Source organism: Dipteris shenzhenensis, chromosome 5 (assembly GCF_047967505.1).
Source record: "Dipteris shenzhenensis isolate YYH24624 ecotype China chromosome 5, Dip_SZ_1.0, whole genome shotgun sequence".
NCBI classification, from domain to species: domain Eukaryota; kingdom Viridiplantae; phylum Streptophyta; class Polypodiopsida; order Gleicheniales; family Dipteridaceae; genus Dipteris; species Dipteris shenzhenensis.
Window position 1 is genome coordinate 10,119,650 of NC_141600.1, and position 24,673 is coordinate 10,144,322.

The following is a 24,673-nucleotide window of genomic DNA, read 5'->3' on the forward strand; positions in this document are numbered from 1 at the left end:
TGGTCTCAAAATGGCTAAAGCCTTCATTGAGCATGCGCTGCACGGCTTCTAGGATTTTGTTACAAGATGTAGTATACTAATTGGAGGGTATTGTATACTTTCGTGGGCCAAAAGTTAATTATATGCTCTTTGGCTTCTCCCTGACCGCATTCATGCAACCACTCAAGGCCTTCAACCATGGAATGTGGAGTGCACATCCACGCAGGGAGGTTGCTTGGCTTAGTTAGTTCTAGTATTTTTGGATCGACGAGAAAAAACAAGGACTCTTGGAGGCACCTGCACCAACTACGGAAATTGAGGAGTATTGGGTGCAAGGGTAGGTGCTGGATATCGTGATCCTACTCAAATTTTAGGTCACTACTAAGAAAGGACATGGCTAAAATGGGGTGGGCATGGACAGAATGGCGACGCATAATGTCAAAAATGTATGTGGGGGGAAGGAGGTTATTAAGATCAAGGTAGTACAATAGAAGCTATCCTAAGAGAATTAAAGTGGAAGTGGAAGGTGTCTTCCACTATGCGGGGGAGTGCTGAGGTAGGATGCATCAAGGATTTGCTCATATTCTACCTCCTTTTGGCTATCTAGCTCAATCTCCTCAGTGGGTTGCATGCGGGCCAGTTCCAATTGATGGTACAATTGGTTGCACCATTCGATGCTTCCTTGTGATACTGTTCCAGAGCTTACTCGACCTCCATGATCTGGATTAAAAGTGTGTTGGCATGGCCTTCTTTGTCGATAGTAGTTCATTTTCGAGGGCTTCATTCCATTCTTGCAAGGCGATTGCCAACTCCCTTGCTTTCCTAACCGTTTCCTTCATTACTTTGCCGATGACCTATAAATTGACTATGCAGCCCTTGGACTGGTCTATCCCTTGTTGCTACTCCTATTGCTATACCTAAGCATGTGTGGCCATGAGGGAAGGAGTGACCATTTATGGTGCTATAAGAGGCATTGTCAGTTTGTGCTTCTCCCAAGTTGAGGCAGCCCTTGCCTCCTCCTGCAGCCTGCGCTGTCACTTTTGTTCTTCAACTATTAATGTCACTTAAGCTAGAGTTGGTAGAATCCTCTTGGTGATACGGTATGCCACCCCTGTAATGGTCTATGGGCCAATACTGGGATTTCATGATGTGCTTTATTAGGGGCATAAAAGAGGAATAAACAGCATTGGGTTACCAATCTTTTGATGGAGGTTGTGGCATTGGATATCCATTTCTTTATAAAAAGAATCTACCCAGTTGGTCCTGAACTAGACCGGATCGAGAAGTTGTAGAAATAAATTGACCACTACTACATTGTGATGATCCACCTTGGTCAAGAACCTCACCACACGAGCCAGCTTGACATAGGCTGGGTCCTTGATATCATCAAATGGGATTCCCCCTTTGTGGCGTCTGTCGTCCCAATCTACCAGGGGGGTAGCTTCTGCTCCAGATGTCGAACCTTCACAAATGGCTCGGTCATGATGGGGAACCCAAAAAATGCCCTCATGGCAAAAATGCTCTGGAAATGATGGGTTATGCCCTGCTCGTCTATGAAGGAGGTGAGCTTGGTTGAGTGATTGTAATTTTCAACGAAACAAGTGACCAAGTTTAGGTCCAAATAGCAGGGGAGATACTTGACCAGAGGCATTAGGCCAATAGCTTCTAGGTATGGCTTGACCTTGGGATCATGGCAGGCTCGATAGCAAGTGTAACTATGATAGGACACACAAAAATTGAGATTGGGTTTGTAGCAGAAAGATGAATGGATAGAGAGGCCATTAAGAGCATCAAGCCTTCGGAGTCGGACACGGTAGGATGGAGAGCAAGATGGCAAGGGTTGGCTGAGGAGATGGAGGAGAATGGGAGGGAAGGGGCAGGTTGCATGTTTTGAATGGTGGAGGTGATTGTATTGAGTTGATGATGGCTGCACGTGTGTGAGTGAAGTGGCTAGTTTGCCACATGTCTGGGTTGGTTAACATTGCACTTCTGGTTAGAGAGAGCTCGACACTTTACTGTCGCAATAGAAATATACAAGAGGTGTTAACTTGTAGTGCCTGCTTGCGCTTACGAAGACTCTTCAAAGCTAACAAGACTTGCGACCTTCCCATTGTGGGAGATGCTCCTTGAGCTCCAAATAGTGGTGTAAATAGCTATCATGATGCCTATGCATTAAAAGTAATCGTCCACAAAGCAATTTGCTGTTGTTGCAGGAGTAGCGATAGCAGGGTGGGGAGCAATGTGCTCCAAAGTGTACCGTCTTCTGAAATAACAGTATTTGGTTTGGAAGTGTCTGATATACACGACTATTTTAGTCTGATGAACGGAAGGCTCCATACACAAGACTACGAATAGTGTGAGGGTCTCCATATATCTCAAGTTCATTGTTTTCTCATCTCTCAAGCTCACTGTTTTCATTGGTTTATTGGTTCGCGGAAGTACCTTCGTCCGTGTCAGAGCTCTGTGGTTTCCTGGGTCCTGGTATCCAGGTGTTGGTGGATGTCGGGATGAGTTTGATTAGGCTATATGCCTCCTGCTTATCAATGCAAAAGGTAGTCTCCAATGCTTAAGCAAACTACATGAACAAGCTTCTACGTCGGACCAGCTATGCTGCAATGAAAACTGATCCCCAATTTTTTGATTGCTATCAATGCTATGACGATTAAACGGTAAAAGATAACCTAAGGTCCTCATCACTGGATCACATGCAAGAAGCCACATGCAGAATGACAAAATTTTCCTTTCCAAAACATTGTTCACATTATGCACTGAGGCAGCATTAAAGGGTTTGACATGAAAATAGGCTGATGATATAGAAGGCTACATGAGTCCCAAAGAAGGTAATAAGCGAGTCGATAATCAAAAAGCGGGTAGCTGCCAAAGTGGCAAATGGAGCTTGCTACAAAAGCTATGAGTTGCGCACACGATGACTCCTAGAATTCTCAACCATCTGAGATATGGGCAGCTCAAAACAAGCTGAAAGGAACAAAATTCATGGGAGTCGAGGTAATTGAGGACAAGACCCACGAACAACAGAGTGTAGGCAATTCCGAGCTCGATCATTGAAGCTGAAAAAGACAGGGAGGTGCAGTAAGCAAATGAAATGCTGCAAGGACAAGAATGAAACAAAGAGGAGATGGATGCCATTCAGCACCGCTGCTTGGGCAAGGAGCAAAGCTACTTGGGCGCAGACAAAGGGGGTGAAGGCTTGGATGAGGAGAGGGCAGAGCTTGCTCACCTTTAGCACAAGACAACACAAGGAGCACGGGCAGCTTAAGCATAGTACGACAAGAACATTGCATATTCTTAATAGAAGTTTTTTAATAATGGTCACCATTTTGGAAGTACACATTGGCTTCTTGCATGTCAAACTGTGAAATGGAGTAGAATCTATGTGATTGGAAAGATAAGCCACTTTCCAATCACAAGCCACTTTAGAGTGCTCTCCATATATAAAATATAGCTATGTTACATTGATTGAGAGTTTTTTTTTTCAAAGACATTGATAGAGGTTTTATCTCAAGGAGAGGAGTGACATGCAAAACAACAAGGTAGCTGACAGAAGGAGTCGTCTTGAAAAGGATGAAAAACACCTTTTCAATTTGATCTCCATCCTCTAGCCATTAGACACCAAGCCCCCTACCCTTCCAAGCCTCCCCCCCGCTTTGGCAAACAAGGATCAATACACACTGTCATCAGTAGTTGGGCAGCAACATTTCTACCTACATGCCATGATGCCCTAGGTTCAAGCCCCATTAGTTGCAGCACAATAAATGGCATTATTAAGAAAAATCGCCCCCCTCCACACCCCCCACCCTCCATACACTTGGGCAAGGGTTCTTGCTTGGCCCACTTTGTTCACCCTGCGTATTTGGCAGACCCAATGCATTTTCTACATAATGGCAAGTCATCCCTCTTAAAGATGCTTGGCAGGAGGGGCATTGCTTGGTGTGTGAATGCCATTAGAGTAGAAGAAATGCATTGAATATACACAAATTTAGGATCTCAACCTTGAGACATCCTAGTAGAGGCAGATCCCCAACCTGTCATAGACGAGTTATGCTACTAGGCTCAACCCTTAGTCATCTTACATATCTGAAAAGAGAAAAAAATGGATTTTTGGGAAAAAAATAGAGGCATTTTCATTGCAATCGCTCTATTGCAGTTTCTGCTCATTTGTGCTCAACCAAAAAGGGGCACTAGAAGATGGGCATTTTTGGGCTCAAACTCTAGGCCATTATTGGCTACGAGTTGAGGCATTCATCATCCTTGACCTCTTCTTCCTGTCATTATGGCTAAGCTTGAGGAAGAAATCCGCAGCCATGCACTTTTATCAAGGTCTCCAAAGGTACTAAGGTGCATCGAGCCCAAAAGCCCATTACACATCGGCTCTCTGATGCTCTCCAAGCAATGTCTCAGAAGACGGGGGGGGGGGGCAAGGCATGGTTATGGAACCGTATGCATAACAATACTGATCAAGCTTCTAGCATTGTCTCAAGAGCGCTAAAACGAAGGGATTTATAAAGAATGGATGAGATGTGGAAGTTAAATAGGTTGTGGAAAGGAAAGTAGACAAAGAAGGATAACTTTAACCCTTACTAGGAGTAAGATATGGGTTATGAAACCATACATGTAACAATATTGAAACCATATAGGTAACAATATTGATCAAGCGTAAGAGACCATTGATGATTAAGGAGATGTGGGCCGTAAGGAAAGTCCACAAAGAAGGATCAAAGTGTGAAGGCGACTTAATTGAAGACTTTGTAAGAAGCCAAAGGATTGGTAACCTTGCTGGGCTCAAGAATTGAACTTAGGTGGATCTCAATGAGAGCTTGGTTCCAAAGGCAGCTAGGAACAATTCCAAAGCTTCTAAAAAGGGACCATTATTTGCACTATGCAGAGCAGCGACAAGGTTCTCATATACATATTCCAAGGGTCGAGGTTGCAGATGCAAATGTTCCAAGGATGAAGATTGCAGATGCAATTGGAGGATCAAGATTGCAAAAGCAATTGGAGAATGATTACGTTGAAACAAACCCAAGACACTTTGTACATTGCAACAGTTGGTCTTTTCTCATTTTCTGGGGGAGACGAGTGGATGGACCTATTGGTGCCTAGGCATCAAAGATTCCAACATGCTCATGACTTGGATGGGTAGTACCAATGGGCAAGTGGCATTGGGATAGTACCATTGTTCTAGACTAGATCTAGTTATTTGTGTATGATGCAAAGCATGACCTGGCGGTACTAGAGGTGTGGGTTCATGGACATGTTCTTGAGAGCTTCTACATGGGAGCTAAAAGAGATTCTCTTTGTCAAAGTGGGTATGTCATTAAAATGAGGCATTGGAGTACTAGACCCAATGCCCCACCTCTAAGCCCCTTCCCTTTTCTATTTCTGATCATTCTTTGTGAGCTCTTTCAATATCCAAGCCACTTTTCTCTTGACTTTGCTTGTTTACATGAGCATTGTCAAATTGACTACTCTCGTGTCGAATGTTACTAGCCTATGGGTTCCCTTTGATTTAGTATCGGCATCACATCCATGTCCCATTCAATACCTTTTGTTCTATACTTTGGCAAAATGTAAATATAGCATATTTTCAAACAGCAGCGTGTAAGCACGCACACCCGTGCGAGCATGTGCATACATGTATGCAACATACATACATACATACATCAATAGAAATGTACATACTTACCTAGCTAGCACCAATTCAAAATAGCATAGAATTGTGCACGCTCCTCCAAGTCAATGTTTGAAAGGGCTTCTTTGTTCAAAGTCTATGATCGTATTCTAGTAAGTTCCCACTATACAACATCCCATCTTGTTTATCTGAGGTATCACCTCTGCTTCCTCCTAAGGAAGCTTCAATAGGTCCAAATATAGTGCTTTACACCATGTCACATAGGAGCATTTTGGAACTTGAGTATGAAAGCTCGGTAGGGGTTCCAGTTGACACTTTTGTTTACCTTAGCAAGGTATTATGTTTGCTGACGAGTTTTGAAGAGCTCTAAATCTGACCGAATAATTAGCACCCATTCCTCGCCGAGTTTCCTCGACTTTGGCCTCTGGGTTTTTATTTCATTTTAACCTACCACGTGACTGCTTTTGAATTTTTAGTTCACTGTATAAAGGCCTGCTTCTACATTTACAAAATGGAAATGTAGGTGTAGCCTCTGTGTCTGCAGCGTGACTTCTTTTGAATTTTTAGTTTTACTTCTCTCCTGTATATAGGCATTGGTTTATGTGTAACTCTTCCTCATTCAGGCCACTTGAAACATGTCGGATGAACCAAGCCCATGGAAATGTAGGTGTAGCCTTTGTGTGAGCAACCTAGAGTGCAGCAACTCTTCACGGGCTAGATAAGCCTATGCTTGAAGGACGGACTAACCAGCACATGTCATCGTAAATCCAAATTAAAGCAGATGTTCAAGTTATAACTGATTCTGAAAGGAGACTCTGAAGGTGAAATAGATAGCTAGCATAAAACTTAAGTCTTATACAACATCAGGATCTCAACAAATTAAAAGCAGAATAACATAAGGAATAATAGCTGGCAAAGCGCAACAAGAGAAGCAGTGAACATTCATTAAAACATCGTCACTTTATTACAACCCAAGCATGGGCCAAAATCTGTGGAGCTTCTACTCTGTGTTAACGACAAATAAATACCATTAAAATAACACTTATTTTCCAATTACTTTCCAGATACTTCTGTTCTGATCTGTTTCTGTGGATAGGTTTCTGAGTAAGGGCTTAAAACCCACCCTCTAAAAAACAAAAATTATCACAACTACATGTAGGAATCTAAAGAAAATACTGTCGTATATACACAGGCTATCTTCCTTGCCAACCTGTTTGAGGCTGGCTCTCCCTAGCTCCATTCATTAATGTATCCAGAACAACGTTCATATCAACAGACTGGCCTTTTTCTGTAAGCCTCTTGATAATGGTCTGCACTCGGTCTCTGGAAAAACCCATTGCAACAACCTCCTCAATCACCTTATCAAGCGGTGAATAATTATTTCTTAGATTTCCAGGTTCACCATGTATAGGTTGTGCTGCTGGCAAACGGGGGGGGTTCGCTCTGGATATGGCCAAGGGGTTCTGTCCATGCCAGCTGAGGGGCCCACTGTAATTACCAACTGCACTAGCCTCATATGGTAGTTGAGTGGCTGATGATGGAGCAGCAGATGGATTGATTCTTTGATGAGAACTGTAGTTCTGGGGTAGCAACTGACTATGGCGTTGAGGGACCGAGGAAAGTTGCTGCTGAGAAGAACCCAAATTAGCATGGCCATATGAAGAATCAGCCGCATATCCACCTTGAGCAAAAGGTGCTTGCAGAAAAGCACCTGGAGGATTGGGCGAATAAGTTTGCCTTTCATTTTGATGGTCATACTGCTGAAAGGGACCCTGCTGCACCTGCAAATGAGGATTAGAAGTTTGCTGCACTTGCGGTGGCTGCATGGAAGTCTGTGCAGGCATGGCCTGCTGTGCTGTTATGAGTTGGGTAGATGGTGCTTGTTGCTGGCCTGGTGCCTGCTGTTGTATTGATTGCTGCATCTGCATTTGCTGTGGCACACCTTGAAATTGTGCCTGATCCAATTGTGGTTGCGATGTGTTAGGAATTTGTTGTGGCAACATCTGTAGTTGTGCCTGTTGTTGCAGCTGTAGTTGTGCCTGTTGCAGTTGATGCTGCTGTGGCAGCCCTTGTGCTTGCTGCTGGATGCTCATCTGTGTCTGCATATGCTGTGTGTGTTGCTGAGGTGGCAGAGGTTGCTGCTGCATGGGTCCCTGTGCTGGCAGCCCTTGTGCTTGCTTTTGCATAATAATCTGTGTCTGCATATGCTGTGTCTGAGGTGGCAGAGCTTGCTGCGATCCCTGAGCTGGCAGTGACTGCAGCCCCTGTGCTTGCTGTTGCAGAGTCATTTGTGTCTGCATGTGCTGTGTCTGAGCCAGTAGGGGTTGTGGCAATGACTGCTGTATCTGTAGCTGAGATTGCAGAGGCTGCTGCCCTCCAGACTGAGTTTGCTGCAGCACTTGTGCAGGAAAGTATTGTTGTGGTGGTTTAAAGGAGGGGGATGAAGGAGGAGGCTGTAGCTGCACAACTGACTCATTTGATGCTATGGCTTCTTGTTGATGAGACAGCACTTGAAGCTGGGGTGAATACATTGCCTGTGCTGAATTAGAAGCCACATGCACAGGAAGTTGTTGATGCTGGTTTTGTTTGGATGTTTGTGCAGAATCTACAGTCTCCTTTGCATGAGCACTCGAGTTCTCAACAAGAGCCTCACTTTTTGAGGACTGCAGTCTGGCTAGCTCTGCATGTGCTTCAACAATGTCCTGTTTATCCCTTAGAATTTGCACAGCGCGGTGCATCTGCAAGAATGAATTGTATTGCATGTAAGATCCCTGATAAAAAATGTTAAGCTTGAAATGAACACACTACCAAATTGGTCATAAATTATCACAAGGTTTGATTCATTTGAAAAAAAATACAGAACGTTGAACACAAAAGGCTTCCAACATTTTATATTCCTTAAGTATACTGTGAATATACATGATTGTGAAGAGTGTATCTGAAATTTTGCTACAAGTTTCGTGGGGAGTGGGGTGGCAGTTGTTGAGAAGGGGGCTTTGTATGATGTCTAATGTCTTCCCAAAGGCAAAACTGTGAATATTTCCTGTCCAAGAAAACACTTCACACAAAGCTTTAGGCATAAATACCTCCATCATACGATTATTCAGCATTCTTAATCTCCCATCAGCCTCACCATAGTACTCATCCACAGAAATCTTCAGTGATCCCACAGAATGTTCTAAATCTTGGGTGATCGACTCCAGCTGGGATAATCGACCACTCATACCCTCCAGAACGCGTAAGATGCTGTCTGCATAATTTTTCATGGTACGCTCAACAGCAGAAACAATCGCAGAGTTGTAAGAGTCCATATCCAGTTCCTTTTTTGAGGAAGATCCTTCCTTTGTCAAGTAAGCCTGAAGAGTTTAGAATCAATTGTCAATGGAGATGACTTTAAAACATGCAAGATGGGGTAACAGCAAACAGTTTTATGAATTATCACAAACAATAGTATGAGTATGATATTTTCATCACAGCCCTATGAACTGGTTACCAGCAAATGAGAGTTAGCACCAATAAACACACAGAATGCTGGGTCACATCAAGATAAGCACATCGTTCCTGCATGGAAAGCAGCATTCACCCAACAATAAACCTTGTATAGGGGAATCTCCAACTACATGAAAGGTATTTTAGCTGTCCCCAAATCAATTAGTTTGAGAAAATTTCCTATCCTCTATGCTTGTTTGTAAACTAGCCAATGATTGAAAGCTTTATAAATCAAACAAGGATTAATCAGAATATGTTGTGTAAATATGACATGGCAAAAATAAAATAGTTAATATTATCAAAAAATGCAATCATTTTATGTGGATGAACATGTATAAGTGGTCCAAAACAATCATATATTGTTATTGCAAAGTACAAAAGTACATATAGTGAGCTCATTCTATTACAGCCCTACTCCTACCTACAACAAAGATATAGTCTAAGAAAATTGAAATGTTTAGGATGCAAACAAAGAATAATATTTAGAAGCACAATCTTGTGGGTGGAATTAGAGGGATCCCATCATTTCATGCAAGTATGAGAGGGATCCCATCAAAAGTATGGGATGTGGAAATAACTTAACATAGTGATGTCCGTCAATCATGGTGCCTCTATTGCGATTATCAATGTCACCTCCCCACCTGTGAAACCCCAAACAAGAAAGATAGGTGTTGTCACGATCCTAAACTTCGGTTAACTAGAACACGTTTCATTTTCCTTTGCGTTGCATTGGTTAAAGAACATTGTGGGGATGTCCATAAGGGACAAGGATTAGTCCAAGAACTAGAATGCATGCTTTTGGCTAAGGTCACAGTTCAAGAGGAAAGGGGAGGAGTCCATGCCCAAGTTAAAGCGATGGAGACCGCCCACGCCTCAAGCAAGAGACATAAGCAAAAGTTGTCCACTTCTAGTTCCAATACTAGTTTTCATCGACTTCTCCACACCTAAAGCGCTCAAGAAAGCACTGAGAACCCAAGGAGAGAGAGTTTAAAGGAGGTAAGTCTGTCCGTTTTATCACCTACGACGGAGCTTTTGGAAACACAGACAAAGCTATAAAATTTGTATGCCAATTTGATGTGGCTTTTGGTGTTGAAAAGTATGAAGAACGCTATAAGCTTCACATCTCACAAACACGACGGATGGAGTGCGCACTTGGTTGCAAGGAAAGCTCCCAAAACTTGGGCAGATTTCAAAGTATTCTATTGCCGAAGAAGTATGCATGGCATGGGAAGGCCTTCACATGGACGAGGACAAGCGTATTGACAACAAGAAATTTTGGGATTCCTATATGCAAGTGTCCAGTTTTTTAGAAATTACAGATGAGTCACACCTTCAAAAGTACAAGGCAAGACTTCCACCTAAGGTACAAGCTTATGTAAACACCTTGTCTCATACCGAGATTCAGGATGTTATGCATTCAGCTGCACTCGGTGTTCTCTTGCATACCAAAGATCACCCTTCGAGAAAGCAAAGAAGGGAGGCTCAGAAAAGAAGAGCACGGTACCAAGAGGACCAGGAAGAAAGTCTTCCATGCTACCAAGGAGGAGTCTCAGCCACAAAAGCCAAGGGGTAAAACAAAGCCTTATAAAGAAAGGCAAGCCTAAATTCACGCCAAAACAGATCGAGACCTTTCAAAAGGAGGGAAAGTGTTTTGGATGCGGGACAGAAGTACACTTGACAGCCGACTCTCCCGAAAGATCTCAGAACGCAAAGGACCAGAAAAAGCCAAAAGAACCACGAGAGACTTTGGTGGGAGCGGTCCCTAATGTACTAGGGAGAGTGGCCGATCCAAACTTTAGAGAATGTTGTCTCTCATGGGGCAAGGTAAGAGATCAAAAAGTTTTGATTTTGTTCGATATTGGAGCAATTGGTAGCTTTATATCTCATTATAACATGCGACGGTTAATGATCGTGTAACCGCAGCGAGACCTTTAAACCATATTGCTAGGCGTATGCGTATACACCACAGAGAGGACGAGAGAGTTTGGACTTAGAGAAATGTAGACGACACCAGATTGGGTCCCTGTACCCACTGAAGAATTTGCTTTATACTGGAGAACTGTGAAATACAAACGACACTCCTTTAGAGAGCACGGAATGCAAGTCTGATGATGACCCTTCGATACTGAGAGCTTGACGCATGAAGTCTTGAGAAACAGCTCAACCAAGACCAAGTCCAATGCTGCCCACACCCTCAATTAGATCACTGTGCACAGTCGAAAGAAACAACAAGGACAAGAAACCAAGAAGCCATCCAAAAAGAACCACCGTGTGGAAGAAATGGACAAGATCTGGCTATGCTTCCCCATGTGGGCTTGAGGCACTGGAAGAGCTAAACCCTAAGATGAAACACTAACCTACTAAGTTCTCCAATGGGTACCAATGAACAAGGATTGATCTAAGTCTTGAGAGACTAACCTAAGTAGCTCGTACCTAAACTAGGGCTCACAATGGGGTCACAGCATACAACAAAATCACCTAGATTAGGAATCTACTAGCACTTGTCGATATAGCTAGTTGTCACGTTGCACCCAAGTGCAGGGGTGCATGTGACTCATGACCTAGCAATGCGGTTAGGGATCAAGACGGAAAAGCTAGCGTAGTCTCTTGATGCCCGGCAAATTTTCTGGGGACACTCAACACCTGTGTGGCACAAGTCATGACCACGATCGCTCCTAGCATAAACAAGGACAAGCCAACCATCATAGAACCATAAAGAGAGGCGCAGGCATGCTCTCCACCCAACCATGATGCTCATGGGTCTAGACCTGTAGAATTTGAGCATCCCCTTGAGCCACACGCTAGGCTGTTGGCACGAACATTTGCATCCAACCAGTCCACAACCTCCTGGCGTCCCATACCACTAGAAGGCGCCCATAGGGCCTCAAGACTGCGTTGGGAATCCGGGCTACGCTGGAAAGCAGGTGCGTGTCCGCAACATGATCCACGATCCAGACTAGCAAGGAAGAGCTAGACCTACCCTGACTTGCGTGAATGAAAACTGAACCCCTGGGCCCCTTATATAGACTCTAGCCTAGTACTGCTAAGAAAAGCTGGAACCCTAACTTGTCCATTGCCCTTGCAACCCAACCTGAGAATCGCCTGCCTAGCCAAGTACTGCTAAGAAAAGCTGGAACCCTAACTTGTCCATTGCCCTTGCAACCCAACCTGAGAATCGCCTGCCTAGCCAACAATCTCCCCCGACTATCAAAGCTAGTCCTGTCCGCCTAAGCACACGTCAGATACAATCTGTGCACATGACACACTCCCCTTCCTCTAAGAACTCACTCCTAAGTTCAAAAGAAAGTGTGGAAACTCTCTTTGAAGGTTAGTCAACTCCCATGTAGAGTCCACCTCAACACGATCCTTCCACTTAATCTTGTATTCTGTGATCGTCCAAATTCGAACTTGTCATTGACGAAAGCCAAGAATACTCTCAAGCTTGTGTGGTAGAAAGATTAAATCTTTAACCTCAATAAGTTCCTGAGAGGGGTAACTATTTGATCCTCAACACCTAGCATTTCTTTCAGTTGCTGACATGAAAGACTGGATGAATCCTTACATTAGGAGGCAAATCTAGTTCATATGCAACTTGGCCAATTCTTCAGATAACCTTGAATGGACCATAGTAACTCGGGAATAACTTCCTAACCTGTCTAGTATTGAGACTCTTGGATTCCTTGGGAATACACAAGTACACCATTGTTCCAATGGAGAACTCTCTTGGTGAACGATGCCTGTTAGCATAGAATCTATCCTTGTCTTGGGCACTTCTAATAGACTCCTTTGCAAACTGCCTGGAGATTTAGGTCGAAACCCGTACATTAGCATAAAAGGACTAAAACCAATACTAGAATGCTTTGCACTGTTTTAAGCAAACTCAACCATGGGTAAGTAATATTCCCATGATGACTGCCTCTTGGAAACATATACGCAAAGCATATCCTCTAGAAGTTGATTCACAACTTCCGTCTGACTATCAATTGTGCATGTTCAGAGGAACTCAAACTAAGAGTGGTATCCAACTTATCAAAGATAAGCGTCAAGAATTCACTCGTAAACTTAGAGTCCCTATCACTCACTATGTCAGACGGTAACCCATACAGACAAAACAATTGGTCAACAAACTGGTGAGCCAACTGAGACGCTGTGACTGTGGATCTAGTTAGGTATAAATCCTGCCATCTTCATCAAGTGGTTCACAATAACCCAGATGGAGTCATGACCCTTATGCGTTCGTGGCAAACCCGTAATAAAATCCATATACCTTTGTAAGACTAGAATAAGTCCAATCATACAAATTTAGAATTTTTTGTTGTTCTAAAGATCAAAAATCTACAAAGAAGTTGATTCACAACTTCCGTCTGACTATCAATTGTGCATGTTCAGAGGAACTCAAACTAAGAGTGGTATCCAACTTATCAAAGATAAGCGTCAAGAATTCACTCGTAAACTTAGAGTCCCTATCACTCACTATGTCAGACGGTAACCCATACAGACAAAACAATTGGTCAACAAACTGGTGAGCCAACTGAGACGCTGTGACTGTGGATCTAGTTAGGTATAAATCCTGCCATCTTCATCAAGTGGTTCACAATAACCCAGATGGAGTCATGACCCTTATGCGTTCGTGGCAAACCCGTAATAAAATCCATTCCCATTTATTACTAGGAATGTCCAAGGGTTGTAGCAACCCTGCGCTTTTAAGGCGTTCTGCCTTGGTCACTTAACAAGTACAGCAACCTACCACATAGTCCCGAACAAATTCTCTCATCTTAGGCCAGTAAAAACTATGTTTCACAAGAGATAGAGTCCTATGTACTTCAGGATGTCCCGCACTAGAGGCGTCATGTCAATCCTGAAGAATCCTGATAAAGATCTGACACATCTGATACATAGATTTTTCATTTCGGAACAGCAAGCCATTCCGAATCATCCACTGACCACCCGCCGCCTGAACCATAGGTGGCACAATCCCTAAGTCTTGGTCGATCATACCGGTACCATCCTGGACCTTTTCCCAATAATGACTGAAATGATTATCAGTCGCTCAAAGCACTCTTAAGGTTTGAAATAGGTCAGAGGATATCTCGGTAAATAACAAAGCATTCACCATTTTAATCCGACTTAGGGCATCATCAACACTATTCAAAGAACCTTTCCTATACTGAATCTCAAAATCAAAACCCTACATCAACTCAGCCCACTGACCCTTCCTGCCCCTCAAATCATCCCCATCACACACATATAGGATCGACTGATGATCACTCAACACGACAAATCTAGAATCATACAAGTAACGCCTCCAAACCTTGAGAGCATATACAACTGCATAAAGCTCCTTTTCCATGGTAGGCCAACGATATTGAGTATCATCGAGCTTTTTACTCTCAAAAGCAACAAGTCGGCCCTCTTGGAATAATGCTGCCCCGATGGCATAGTCACTCGCATAGGCCTTCATCACATAAGGCCGGGTAGGATCGAGCAATGCTAGAATTGGCGGACTCTTGATACAATTTTTCAAAGTATCGAAAGCCTTATTCAACTCTTCATTCCAAGTAATAGGTTGTGTAGACCTACGGCCACGCCCTTTCAATACGGTGGTCAAGGGGACCATGATTTTGAAATAATCACGAACCGATTTTCTCAAAAAGAAAATAAATCCTAGGAAAGAATGAAGTTGTTTCACTGTCTGAGGTATAGGCCAAGTCAAAACCTTTTGAATACGATCTTCATCAATGCTAAAACCTTCACGAGTAATCTTGTGTCCTAAGTAAATAATCTATTTCATGAAGAGATCACATTTACTAATATTAGCATATAGCTTTTTCTGTCTTAATAAAATTAAGATAATCCTAAGATGACCAATATGATCCTCTAAAGTCTTGCTGTAAACTAAGATATCATCCAAGAACACGACAACAAACTTGCCCAAGAACTCTCGAAACAAGTCATTCATGATCTGTTGAAAGGTCGTGGGAACATTGGTCAATCCAAAAGGTAATACCAAGAACTCATAATGACCATACCTAGTCCAATTTCTATATGTTTAACATAAATATATGTCTAGCACGAGGGAGAGGATACTTAATCTTAACCGTGATTTTATTCAGTCTTTTATAATCCACACACATTCTCCAGGTTCCATCCTTCTTCTTTCTCAGAAAAACGGGACCACCTGAGGGTGATTTGCTCAGGCGTATATAGCCCAACTTCAAGTATTCTTGAAGTTGTCGAGCTAACTCGTCCTCTTCTAACTGGCTCATCTTATAAGGTGGTATACTTATAGGCTGAGACCCAGGGACCAAATCTATTCAATGGTCTACTACCCGTTCTGGAGGCAAGCGAAGCGACAGTTGATCCGGAAATACATCACGAAAATCCAAATGAAGAAAATGGAATCAAAACACATTGAAACACATCATAAGAAGTTGTTTGTAATATATTTCGAACTTCAATCGCATTTATAAGAGGTCCCTCGGAGGGATGTATATCATCACACTGTATCAAAAGTCGGGTGTCCCCATACAAAAGAGGTATGAGCTTCCCAATCAAATTGGACATGATGGGTTTTAAACCATTCAATGTCCAACAAGTCTACCTGATCTAAGTGCATAACATAACACTCCAAAATATCCTCGTAGGCTTGAATCCGGACGGGAAGTCGATCCACCTTGCGATCCCAAAATTGCTTCCCACTGGAAGCTGCACCTCGTAGGTGTGATCACTTGGCATCGTACTCAGCTGTAGCTTCTACACAAGTTTGTGATTAACAAAGTTGTGAGAACTACATAGGTCAAAAAGAATGTGAATCTATGTCCCTTCGATCTCAAAATAAGCCCCGTAGAGATCTTGACACAAATACCTCTCAAAGTAGTGTGAGCAGCTGTCTTTGACTTCGTAGGAGGTCCTTTGAGCTTTGGAGTAGGTCCTTGTGAGGCCCTAGGTCTCTTCGTGCAATCAACCCGAGTATGCCCACGCTCCTCACAAATGAAGCATCGCCCTTCCTTCCAAAGCCGAAGCGAACGGAGGAAGCACTCCTTGCTTCCCTTGGCGGATTTATGCTTCTTCTGAGAAAGAGGATCACAAGATCTTACTTCTCCGGTGCTAGTAGTTGCATTGAATAACTTTCTCTTGTTCTTCGCCCGAGTCTCGGGTGTTGACAACTTCTTGGTCGAGGTCTAAAGGTCATGGACTTTATGGAGATAAGTTTCCAAAGTGAGGCTCTGTTTGGTCATATCCAAGGCCTTAAAATTGGCCACGATGTCATAATCATCTTCCTTTTTTAGAAACTCGGTTCTAAAGGCTTCTTTGAACTCTTCCCAGGTGGATGGCTGAGGCCTCAATTCCTTCCACCAGAGTCGAGCCTTCCCGGTTAGATAACCAACTGCTAACTGTATGCGCTTGTCCTGTGGGTAGGGGTGAAAATTGAAGTGGACCTGCCATTTATGCAGCAAGGTATCCACAGCTTCTTTCTTCCGATCCTTCTGTTCCCCTGAGCATTGCTCTGGGGTATATTGGGTCCGAGAACAGAAGCCATCACATTCATGTGGGTCAAGGTTTGAAGCTGGGACTGCATGGCAATAATATGCTGGAACATCTGGTCATGGTTCGAATTTAGGAGCACAAACTTTTCATCCATTCCCATGAGGGATTGGTTGAAGTCCTCATAAACATCATAGTTGTCCCCTTCCAGATCCCGTTCAGACATAGGGGAGGGCTGGTTGGAGTTAGGGGGGTTACTTGCATCAGCCATGGAAGAAGGAATACCCAAACGAATCTGTAAACTGCAAGACCTGGCACAGATTTCGATTGGAGAGAACTGATCTAGCGCATGACTGAAGGTAGGCTGCTCAGCGACAGAGAAACTGTTCGAATCTTTGGCAACAGAGATGCCATGCACGAATCCCCAAGCCCTGCTGACGAACCAGGCTGTGAACTGTCCCGAATCCAAGACCAGCAGCCAGGTGTGCAATCCGTACGGCTAACAACAGCGATCAAGTAGGAAAGGATAGCGATATAGGGGCGGTAGGGTGGTAGGAGGCAGGAAGGAATGATGCAAGCCCGAATCTGGAATCTAGGCGGCGCTATAGCACTTGCGAATCAAGAGAGAGGACTGCCAACGAACAAAGAATGCCCCTGTTGGACAAAGAATTCATGGGCTTTTGTCCCAAGTAGATGCTTGCTTTTAGGGTTTGCTTGGCGAAGGCAAAGTTGATTTGTGGCCATCTCTCCTCAATCTGACGGAGATTTCCCTCTCTCTCAGGGTCGATGCCTGCATGCAAGTGCATCCCTGAGCTTTCCAACTCAAAACTCGACCCTAAGCTTCACCCACTCAAAATGCACCCCTCACCAGGTAAAAATGACTTCCAGCCATGCCATCCTTCCTCGATTTCACTCCTTCCTCTCCAACGAATCGATATCCTACCTCCCTAACAGGCACCAATCCAACCCGAACTCATCCTCCCTCACATGGAAATCTCAACATCCCTACCTGCTGACGAACCAGTTGCTTTTCCAGCCATCCAATGCCAAAACGAAATCTGCACTTACCCGGAAGATCAAAACAAGAATCTAAATCACCTCCAAAAATTCACCATCCAAGAGTGGCCCTGATACCAACGACACGACCACAATCGCTCTTGGAAATCCATACCTGCACACAAGCACAAACCAACGATCATATAACCATAAAGAGAGGCGCAGGCATGCTCACCACCCAACCATGATGCTCACGGGTCCACGACCCGTAGAATCTGAGCATCCCCTTGAGCCATGGGCTGGGCATGGACCCGTAGAATCCGAGAATCCCCTCGAGCCACGGGCTGGGCTGTTGGCATGAACATCTGATCCAACCAGTCCACAACCTCCTGGCATCCATACCACCATTGGCACCCATAAGGCCTCAGGACTGCGCTGGGAATCCGAGCTACGCTAGAAAGCAGGTGCGCGTCTGCAACATGATCCACGATCCAAACCAGCAAGGAAGAGCTAGATTTCTCTGACTTGCGTGAATGAAAACTGAACCCTTGGGCCCCTCATATAGGCTCTGGCCCAGTGCCACTAAAAATAGCTGGAACCCTAACTCGTATGTTGCCGTTGCAACCCAACCTGAGAATCGCATGCCTAGCCATCAGCCTCCCCCGGCTATCGAAGCTAGTCTTGTGCGCCTAAGCACACGTCAGATACAATCCGTGCACATGATACTGTGACACCTCTCATTGGAAAGCTTAGGATCCATATTCAAGATTATCTCGATCACGAAGATTTTTCGGTTTCACCTTTGGAACAATACGATGTCGTTTTGGGGACGCTTGGTTTGATCGGAAAGAGGTGCATCTCTATTCTCTACAGCAAGCAATGGTTGATGACATTTTCAATCACAGTGGAAGAGATCATTGCATATGTTGCTATGGGAAAAGGAGAATCTATTACTGTTGTATCCAATGTTTCTATTGGAAAATCAAATGTTAAAGAAAAAGCGAATCTTTCGGGCTTCTTACTCGCGCAGCACCAGAGCTAGGATTGATCACTTGGGGCGCGTTCTGTTGGTGCAGCACCGCACCTGGTCTTCATCACTTATTCGAGGCATGCCAGCAGGACCCCACTTTCCTTATCACACAGGGGACGTGGGGGCCGCTCGAGGGTATCCCACAGCACCTAGCAGAGGCTGATACAGGAGTTCGGGAGAGGCAGCCACTCTGGGAGATTATCAGCAGCATTACATGATGGCACATCTGGACCTCGCGCTGCGCGCAGATCCTCGGTGGCACCTCCTTATCGACTGCCCAGATCATGGCGGAGATTTGGAGTGAGATTATTCATACCCTCAGAGGCCAGTGGGACCAGATTCAAGGAGACTCCCGGGCTGGTCAGGAGAAGCGGAGACGCTTCCTCCGGGCTTGGGACACACAGGGCCTCTTCTTCGAGCAGACTACGCAGGGCCTTCGGTGGCACTACTCACCACCCCGATGGCTGTTCATTCACACTCAGCATATCCCTCCGTGAGAGTATGATTTATTATGCTACCTTTTAGGGCTGCGTCCGGTTTGTGAACGCAGCCCGTCAGCTATAAGCTGACCTCTTGTATCTTGTTCTCGAAGTAATATAATTAGCACTGTTTTTTCGGCAAAAAAAAATAAAGAAAAAGCGAATGAACCGAAAGTTCAGCTGGATCCTCTAGATCAAGAAAAAAATTCAGTTCTTAGATGCTTCTAAAGATTATTTTCCAGACTCATTCCCAGGAGACTTACCTCTAGAACGGCCCGAGGACATGTCATCGAGCTCATTCCAAAGAGAGTCTCCTAATCGGCAGATGAGTGCAGCTCAGACAGAGAAGATCATGGTGCAAGTACAAGATTTTCTCTCCATATCCAACCTAGTTCTTCTTTTTGCTCACCTGTGCTGTTCGTACAAAAGCAAGATGGGTCCTATCGTATGTGTGTTGACTAAAGAGCCCTCAACAAGATGATATATACCTAGATGAATCCGGGAACATTCCTAAACTCATCCTCAAAAAACACAACATAGTGAAGTTTCAATCTCACGATAGTCACTCATAAGATTGAAAACCATAAACTCCACCACGCATAGCAGGGACTAACTACTATGACATCCCCACTGACGTCATCAACGCCAACAATGGGTGTAGACCATAGTATAAAAATATGCTCTCACACATACAAATCCACACACCCACACATACTTGAGCATCCATTTATACAAAGTCTTCGTACTGAGTTTCTGTCGGCACTCCAGAGGTGAAGGGCAAATTCAGCCATGACGAAGGCTAGCACTAAAGGAGAAGGCTAATAAAAAAGTAGTCCAAATCTCTTCATTCAAGCTACTGCTTGTGAAGTCTAAACGATTTCATTTTAGTCTCTCCCAAACAAGCATCTAAATCTAGCTGATAGGGCAACGCACCATTTAAGATAGAAAGAATTATCACAATACCAGCAGGCCACAACTTGGACGAAAACTAATACGGCAGAAGCATATACCTAGATGAATCCAGGAACATTCCTAAACTCATTCTCTAAAAACACAACATAGTGCAGCTTCAATCTCACGATAGTCACTCATAAGATTGAAAACCATAAACTCCATCACACATAGCAGGGACTAGCTACTATGACATACCCACTATGACGTCATCAGCACCCAATAGTGGGTGTAGACCATATTATAAAAATATGCTCTCACACATACAAATCCACACACCCACACATACTTGAGCATCCATTTATACAAAGTCTTTATACTGAGTTTCTATCGGCACTCCGGAGGTGAAGGGCAAACTCAGCCATGACGAAGGCTAGCACTAAAGGAGAAGGCTAATAAAGTAGTCCAAATCTCTTCATTCAAGCTACAACTGCTTGTGAAGTCTAAACGATTTCATTTTAGTCTCTCCCAAACGAGCATCTAGATCTAGCTGATAGGGCAACGCACCATTTAAGATAGAAATAATTATCGCATACCAGCAAGCCACAGCTTGGACGAAAACTTCACAAGGTAAAATTTGCATGTCCGCAAACTAGGCAAAAGCATATACCTGGATGAATCCAGGAACATTCCTAAACTCATCCTCTAAAAACACAACATAGTGCAGTTTCAATCTCAACAAGATGATTGTCACGAACAGGTTTCCGACTCCACGCATTGATGATGCGTTGGACAAAGGAAGCCACAAACTAGTTCTCACTCGCTGGTTCTGGTAGGGGGAATAGTTAGAAGTCATGCATGTGATCAATGAATAGTCATACTGGTAGTGCCAGCAAAGTGGCCGATTTCCACCATTATTACATCCGAAGTAAGCATATTGAATGCCATGGCGCACGGTAGCCAAGTGAAAACCAATAAAATTCTCAGTTAAATAAAAAATCCCAGTAATTGTATAAATTTTAGCAATTTTATTGTTCAATCTCTGCATTACACCACACGGTGGTTGTGATCATGTGACGCCACCAAGGTCAGTATGGAGGGCTGAGATAGAGAAGAAGTATGTAAGGGCCCAGCACATGGGCTGCATGCAGCCCAGCCTAGAGCCCATGAATGGGGTCAAAGTAATGAAGGCAGAACAGTAAGTACAACCGCTGGAGCAGTCTAGGACTTAACTGGCTGTTGCAAGGCCTAGAGGCTATAGAAGGGCTGAGGAAGAACCCAGCAAAATATGCCTACAACAAGGCCTTAAGTCCAGAGCCAAGTTGATGAGCAGAAACGGCCCAGTGAGTGGTTGAGTGACAGACTGATCAATCAATCTCAAGAGGGTCGGTCTGTTTGGGGGGGCATCCAGCCCCTGTATAAAGGTCCCATTGCAAGGGGTCACACACCTCACATAGCCTCAAATCTTGGCTGCATCCAAAGAAGCACAGAGGCCAAGCTTCACACAGCCTCAGGGCTCTGATACCATGTCACAATATGCAGCGGAAATGATGCGAAGGGAGAGAACAGAAATACGCAGGGAAAAATGTGCTGGAATTCTGGTTTATTCACTGGAAGTAATCCGATTACAAGAATGGTTTAGAGGCTGGGGGGGTGCCTGCTGCTCGGCTGTTTGGACAGGCTGACTGGCCTGGTTGGCTGGTCGATTGGCCCGACCTTCAGCTGGTCAGTTAGCAGTCCTCCAGGTTCTACTTCCAGCCCCTGCATTGAGGCCCTTCTTATTCCTTGGCAAACCCCCCCCCCCCTCCCCCCCCCTCGCAATTCCTAGCATAAAACCAGGGAGAGAAGAGAAGAAACTACCATCCTTGGGTGGCACAACCGCAATAACAGCCCTCACTCCCTATGGTAGAGACAGGGGATGAACAGAATTCCAACTCAATGATCCTCATCTTTTATCATTTCAAAAGCAACGGCTAAGTTTGAACCCATCTATGGGTACCCTCTTATACATCGGCTATGAGGTATTTCTTGTACAGTTTAAGAGCCTTAGTTGGACGCACTGTCTAAATCATTCAACCAGCATGCTATTAACCAACTACTACCAAAACTTCACCATCTGAGCCTTCAAACAAAACCTTCACTGAGCGGTGTCATTAAAGTAAGCAAGCTACCCAGGACTACCTTGTTTACCCAGATTCACCAAACTAATTGTTGCAGATGGATTTAACACATCACAACCAATTAGACTCGTATTAGACACCCAAAAGGTTATAAAATAGAAGAGCCACTTATTAGTATTCCATCCAGGAGGAGTTTGGGAAGCAAGATACGAAGTATTTTTACAGTCTCGAATTGTTTATCTTGGATTTTATTCACCGGCCTATTTTCGCTGGTGTCATGTGGCATGAAAAACCAAGACGCTGCTCCATTTAAAGGCTAAAGTAACACACGGGACGAGGAAACCTTTGATTCTCTTCCCTTTAGTAGGTTGCTCCCCATTCATTGGTGTCTACATTCATCATGGAAATTGCAAGCAGGACAAAACATAACAAAATTGGGGAAGAGACTGAATACGCAAAGCCTAAGTTATTTGTCCAATTAAACCAGCAGCATCATTGGATTATGCTTGTTCATATCATACTATACTGCTCGACATCAATACATTCGTAGTCGCCTAGTTTAGACTCGCGACTATTAAGCCAAAACTGAATCACGCCAAGCCTTAAAATGCCCGACAGACCGCGTGGAACCTAATTCCATCACTCAAGGATCGACGTGAGTCAGCCAGTCTTCTGTCTGAACTGCTAGAGAATCCCAATTTATCTTAAATGCGTGGCTCATTAGAAAATTATCGAGGAATCGGAACATAGCGGGAAAAATAAGACACCTGGATGCTATGAGACCCTATCTATAGCGCACCTCATAATAATGACTAAAGAACGAAATTTCTAACAGGACTAAAAGCGTCCGAAAGAGAAGCTCACAATTCCAACAGACCGAAACTTGTTCGACATTGATAGGATTGGATGATTTCTTTCTAGTGCTCCCCTTAGAACAGCTGATGGACAAATTGCAACAATAATTATTAAACCTGTACAAAAAGAAATCTTTCGCTCCTCAAACAGTGCTCGATTCTCCAGAAATGGTTGTGGGAAACACACAGCGTGTTAATCACGTAACCGGACACAAATGCCTTTTCGCCCAAGTAAATTCGCGATCCCATACCAGCTTCTCGGCTGAATTTCTTCAGCAGAGACGTGGACGCGACTTCAAATTCCCTGTCGCAAAAGCGAGACTTACAGTAGATCCAAAGCCCGAAGAGGACGAAGAACGATGGCGTCTATTGATGGAGCCTTCGTCCAGCCAGGGGTTGTTCGATCGCAAGGAGGTGAGGTCGCTTCGGTCATCGCCACGAAAATCAAATCCTGTTCTGTCAACGGCTCTGCGAGGATTAATGGAAGTGGAGAGAGGAGCAGAGGAAGCGGAGAGATGGAAGAAGGGCTCATCATCGGGGACGTCTTTGTTGCTGAGAAGATCCATGGCGATGGCGTGTTGAAGCTTTTTGGCTATGGCGTTCTTCAAGCTTTTGGCTACGGCGTTCGTCGCAAAGCTCAGATTTATAGCCTCATACTAACCATGGTTTAGATGGGTTAACCTTTGGGTTAAGTGAAGCCTCTAGACATCATCCTTTGGATATGCCCCTGCTCTCCTCTCTGTGCCTTCCGAACACCAAAACCTTACTCACCTTTTCTTGCTATTTTGTACCTTCACTGAGATGTGCAAAGGTTGAATGCATGATTGGAGCAACGCCTTTCCCTTGCTAGGCCCGCTTTACGGTCCTCATTACTCACTACGTGTTGCATGTAATGCATGATTAGAGCACTAGCCTTCCCCTTGCAAGGTGTCACATAGCACATGATATCTTTCTAGCATTAGAGGTTGCAAAGGTGTTGATGGCACTGAACAGCATCAATATGGGAGTTTCTCACATCAACAGCATTCTATTTGCACTCTTTAAACATTTGTAACAAATGCACCATGCGCCATGCACTGTGCCACTCCTTCAATCATGAGTTCAGTGCATCATATTTAGCGATGGCAATAGGAATTCACCTAGGTTTGCCTAATAGTGCATGCATACCTTACTCTACCTTGTAGAAGCTTTGGCAGCCTAATGGTAGGGCGGCTTCCTACCAAGGTAGTGGCCTACGTTCAAATCTTGCTATGTGCAATGTAGACCCAAGGCGGGTTCCCCTCAATAGGGTCAAATGAATGGGTGAGTGGGTGGGTGAGATCCTAGGGGAAAAAAACTCTACCTCTCTCGAAGGGGCCAAAGACAAATAAGACTATGTCAACAAATAAAGAAGTTCCTTCTAGGAATCTCACAAAACACGCTTTGGCCTATAATCATTGGTATAAAAGGTTTGTGCAGATTTTGACATTAGCATTCTTACATATTAACTTCTAACAAGCCTAGAAATAAATGTTTCTATAGGTGTAAACTAGTATTTACACTAATTTCAAGTTCAAGGAGAGAACTTGAAGAAGAACAAGAGTTATAGAGTGAGAAGGTTGTTTATTTTGGATATGCATGAACAAATGTTTTCGTGTGGTATGTATGTTATCCTTTTGTTTTTCACTTTTCAAGTATTCTATAGTTTTTTCTTCACAAGC

General features: G+C 44.0%; 1 protein-coding gene across 1 annotated transcript; it reads right to left on the reverse strand.

Moving 5' to 3' along the window:
- Positions 1 to 6,551: 6,551 nt before the first annotated feature.
- Positions 6,552 to 23,576, reverse strand: LOC147901607 (uncharacterized). The gene is made up of 3 exons (XM_087375295.1): positions 23,300 to 23,576; positions 8,716 to 8,985; positions 6,552 to 8,367 (listed from the first exon to the last, which is right to left on the reverse strand). The coding sequence occupies exons 1-3, from the start codon at positions 23,537 to 23,539 to the stop codon at positions 6,823 to 6,825; spliced, it is 2,055 nt and encodes a 684-aa protein (XP_087231421.1). The 5' UTR covers positions 23,540 to 23,576; the 3' UTR covers positions 6,552 to 6,822.
- Between the last annotated feature and the right edge of the window lie 1,097 nt (positions 23,577 to 24,673).

Bases quoted from the DNA above. Each gene is read 5' to 3' on its own strand.
- LOC147901607 (XM_087375295.1), bottom strand. From the start codon at position 23,539: ATGGATCTTCTCAGCAACAAAGACGTCCCCGATGATGAGCCCTTCTTC. The intron at 8,986-23,299 runs GTAAGTCTCGCT...TAAACTCTTCAG, and splicing joins CTTCGGGCTTTGGATCTACT to GCTTACTTGACAAAGGAAGG. The intron at 8,368-8,715 runs GTATTTATGCCT...TCATTCTTGCAG, and splicing joins TGAATAATCGTATGATGGAG to ATGCACCGCGCTGTGCAAAT.